The sequence below is a fragment of the Helicoverpa zea genome, chromosome 22 (assembly GCF_022581195.2).
Source record: "Helicoverpa zea isolate HzStark_Cry1AcR chromosome 22, ilHelZeax1.1, whole genome shotgun sequence".
Taxonomy (NCBI): Eukaryota; Metazoa; Arthropoda; class Insecta; order Lepidoptera; family Noctuidae; genus Helicoverpa; species Helicoverpa zea.
In genome coordinates, this window is record NC_061473.1 from 10585189 (window position 1) to 10589533 (window position 4345).

Genomic DNA, 4345 nt, shown 5'->3' on the forward strand with positions numbered 1-4345 from the left:
AAGGTAGATAGCATATCATTCACAGTTACAGATTCTAAGAACGCAATGTTCCAGTTAATACTTTTTAGTTTTGTTATTATTTTTTTATAGTCGGCTTTAAAAAAGTTAAAGTCGCATCTAGGATTTGATTCCAAGTAACTTTGCGAAACATGTGAAGTGAGATTAAGAAGAAGGGGAGGATGTTTTAGATCCACTTTAGTGACTAGACTAGAAGGCATCACTACAGTACTGTCCGGTATATTTGTCAGAATTATATCTAAAAAATTACCGTCTACATTACTTATGGCATTTACTTGTTTTAAATCGTTTTCTGTGATGAAATCTATAAAAGAATAACCTATTGTAGAATTATAATTTGACGGGATCAGATAATTAAAGGACTCTTTGGTCCATTTGATAAAACTTAAGTTTAAATCGCCCATGATAATTATGTCACTAACATGGTTCATAACATTAGACGTATTATCGAGGAATTTGCTAAGTGATTCCAATTGGACAGGTGGAGGTAAGTAGACGACGCATAAAGCAATTCGTTTGACTAGATTACCACATTTAATTTGTAGTGTGACCCATATGTCTTCACAATCGCTTTCCCAAGATTCGACTCGAGCAGATGGAATATTACGCGATACTGCCACCAACACTCCTCCACCGTCCTTTTTTGATCCCCTCGACAAACAGCGATCCCTTCTATAGACTATGTATCTAGAATCAAAAATTTCTCGATTACATATATTTTCGTTTAGCCAAGTTTCGGTAAAGGCAATGATAGGGTAGTTAAACAGAGATATATTGTTGTAAATATCATTAGTCTTAGTCCGAATACCACGGATATTCTGATAGTATATGTCAAGCATTATTAACAGTTGTTATTTCCATCGCACTCATTAATACAATCTTATTTAATTAAACAATTAAATTCAAGCTGTCTGTACTACGAATTAAAATCGCCTGACTTACTTCATCCTTACGTACAAATATTCTACCATTGCGTACCCAGATAAACTTGTAACCTTGTTCTTTGGTTTTTTTACGAGTAGCTGCATGTAACGATTTGTTAGCCGGTGTCAGGTGTTCTGCGACAAAAACTGGGACTTTAGGGCCACCAAGTCCCAAGTGCTGCGAGCTTAGTTTTTCTTTGGCATTTTTCCGGTTAAAGTTGGAGACAGCAGCGAGTAAGACGTCACGCTTTCGGGGACTACGAAGTTTTACAACAATTGAGCGTGGTTTATCACTTTGCTTGTTTATTTTTGCAACTCTAGTCACATGCAGGACATCTTCGTCGTTAATGGGACTGTCCACGGTTTTGGCTAATTGCACGACTGTATTGATTAAGTTTTCATTTCTGAATTCAGGAACGCCAACAATTTCGACGTTACTTTCACGCATATTTTGTTCTACCGAACACAACCTGTTATTGAGATCCCTCACAAATGACTTCAATTCAGCGTTCTCCTTCTGTAGCTCAACAACAGTGGTTGTTTTTTCTTCTATTTTTGTTTTCAGGTCCTCATATAAATGGTTGAAGAAAGACATTGCCTCCTGGAAGCCCACCATTTGTTCATTGATAGCCCTTAAATGTTCAGACATAACACTTTCGACAGTAGACTTAATGGTCATCGTAATTTCTTGTTTCAAAATATACCGCAGCTTATTTTCAGTAATGTAGTCACCCGCAGTCTCTGCGCTTTCTGGGGTTGTGTAACTTGGTTTCCCGCGGAATGTAACATTGCAATTTTCAGATGAACTGCCTACAGGATTAAGAGTAGGTCGAATTGGTGTATTAGTATTGTTAGTTTTAGGTTGCTTGCAGTGGCATTCAGGACATTTCCAAGTGTTTTTTATGGTCGGGTCCATCAGATTAAACTTTCTAAGTGTTACATTGGCACATTCCAGATCGTATTTTCGGGTACATATACCACATTTCAATAATTCCTTCATCTTGATAGATTTGTTACACCCAGCGCAAGTATTAATTGTAGGTGTCATCTTGAATAGTAGTAATGATATTTAAGTAAATAAGTAGTAGCTTACAAAGCAAAAATTCGATATTTCGCTGTTAAAGCTGTTCAAACTCGAAGCTCAGTCACTGTTTCACTTCGTCGTATATTTCTGTTATCACTTATTGAAAGTATTCACTAAGAATGTCACTTCAATAGCTCAGTATTCCCAACAAATTTATCCACAATAATGACGGAAAAATGCTGTAATTATTTAATTTATAGTTTAAAATAACGCTGGATATGTTTACTGACATACGTCAATAAATCATCCATTCTGTTACATGCACGCTCAACCCTAGTGCGATGTCGATACGTTATTCAATAAGGGTTCACAGCAGTAAGACATGAGTTAGTGATTTGGCATAGTGTAAATTATGAGCATGGTGTCAAAAAAAAATGAACAAGCCTTATTTGTATCCTCGAAAAATAGATTTAAATGTTTCTTTGAAATGGAACTGTGATTTTTTAGGGTTCCGTAGCCAAAATGGCAAAAACGGAACCCTTATAGTTTCGTCATGTCCGTCTGTCCGTCTGTCCGTCTGTCCGTCTGTCACAGCCGATTTACTCGGAAACTATAAGTACTACAGTGATGAAATTTGATGGGAATATGTGTTGTATGAACCGCTACAAAAATATGACACTAAATAGTAAAAAAAAGAATTGGGGGTGGGGCCCCCCATACATGTAACTGAGGGATGAAATTTTTTTTTTCGATGTACATACCCGTGTGGGGTATCAATGGAAAGGTCTTTTAAAATGATATAAAGTTTTCTAAAAAACATTTTTCTTAAAGTGAACGGTTTTTGAGATATCAGCTCTCAAAGTCGTAAAAAGTATGTCCCCCCCCCCTCTATTTTTATAACTACGGGGTATAAAATTCTAAAAAAAATAGAGGTGATGCATGCTAATTAACTCTTTCAACGATTTTTGGTTTGATCAAAGTATCTCTTATAGTTTTTGAGATAGGTTGATTTAACTGTAATTTACGGAACCCTTCGTGCACGAGTCCGACTCGCACTTGGCCGGTTTTACAAAATAATATTTGATCTAAACATTGTTTCAAGTGCAGTCGTACTCTAATTTAATATGATAAAGAACGTGCAATGTATTAGCTAAAGTTGACTTATTCAAAGTTACACTTAAATATTTTTCATTAAATAATATTGTACCTATATAAGTATATACTTTATATATATTGTTCATATAAGTACTATTAAGCTCTACACTAATATAAGGTTTTCCAAATACACATTTAGAATTAAAAGATTTACGTACTAAGTTACTAGCAAGTTGAAATCAGTTTGCAACTAAGAAGAAAAATAAAAACTATACAAATAAGCTCGTGTTCGCAAAATACTTTCTTTGTACAAAATACAACTATTTTAATTAGCATCTTAATAAGAAAGTTCAAACAAACTTATTTTGTTTACTCAATACGGGAGAATTCTACTTATTATTTATTTCTCGAAATCATCCGTGATCTCCTAAAAATGTTTTATTTCAACGATATTGTGTTTCGAGTCTCCTTAGATCATTATTAACTCATATTTTTAGGGTTCCGTAGACAAAAGAAAAAACAGAACTCTGTTACTAAGACTTCTTTGTCCATCTACATATGTATATGTATCACATGAACCGTGGTAGTACGACAGTTGCTACAAATGATGTACCATTATAGCTGTTATAACAGCATAAATCACTCAAACGCTTGATTAAAGAGAAGTTTAAATATCTCCGTAAATTTAAGGTATATGGTAGACTTTCAGACGAGGCGACCTTCAAACATCTGCGTGAACGGGTTAATAAGCTTGAGGCGGATTGCTACACCATCTACCTAGCTGAAACAGAGGCCTATATTGAAACTAATCCTAAGCGTTTTTGGAGCTTTGTGAAGCAGCGATATAGGTCCAATACAATGCCCAGCTTCCTCAAATATGGGGAAGAAATGATTTCATCTCCTGAGTCTATCTGTAACGCATTTTCCTCCCACTTCTATTCTACTTTTCTTGATCCCACTAACGATATACCTTCTAGTCATTGCTCTCCACAAACTGCTACAAATCCCAATATAATATCAGATATTTACTCAATTGAAATTGACCTTAATATTCTAGTTAAGCTAATTAGTGAACTTGATCCTTCTAAATCTGCTGGTCCAGACCACTTATCACCCAAATTTCTGATTGGGTGTGCTAAAACCATTTCCCTACCAGTATCACTACTATTTAAAAAATCACTCGCTTCATGTTCAGTTCCCCAAATCTGGAAGTCTGCCTTTATCACTCCTGTTCATAAAAAAGGGCCCAAAAATGAAATAGTTAACTATAGAAAAATTTCAAAAT

At 35.2% G+C, this 4345-nt stretch overlaps 1 protein-coding gene across 1 annotated transcript; it reads right to left on the reverse strand.

The window, feature by feature from the left end:
• Window positions 1-690: 690 nt before the first annotated feature.
• LOC124641481 lies at window positions 691-1620 on the reverse strand. Its single transcript, XM_047179551.1, has 2 exons — window positions 961-1620; window positions 691-705 (listed from the first exon to the last, which is right to left on the reverse strand). Exons 1-2 carry the CDS (start codon window positions 1618-1620, stop codon window positions 691-693), a joined length of 675 nt encoding a protein of 224 aa, XP_047035507.1.
• Window positions 1621-4345: the final 2725 nt, after the last annotated feature.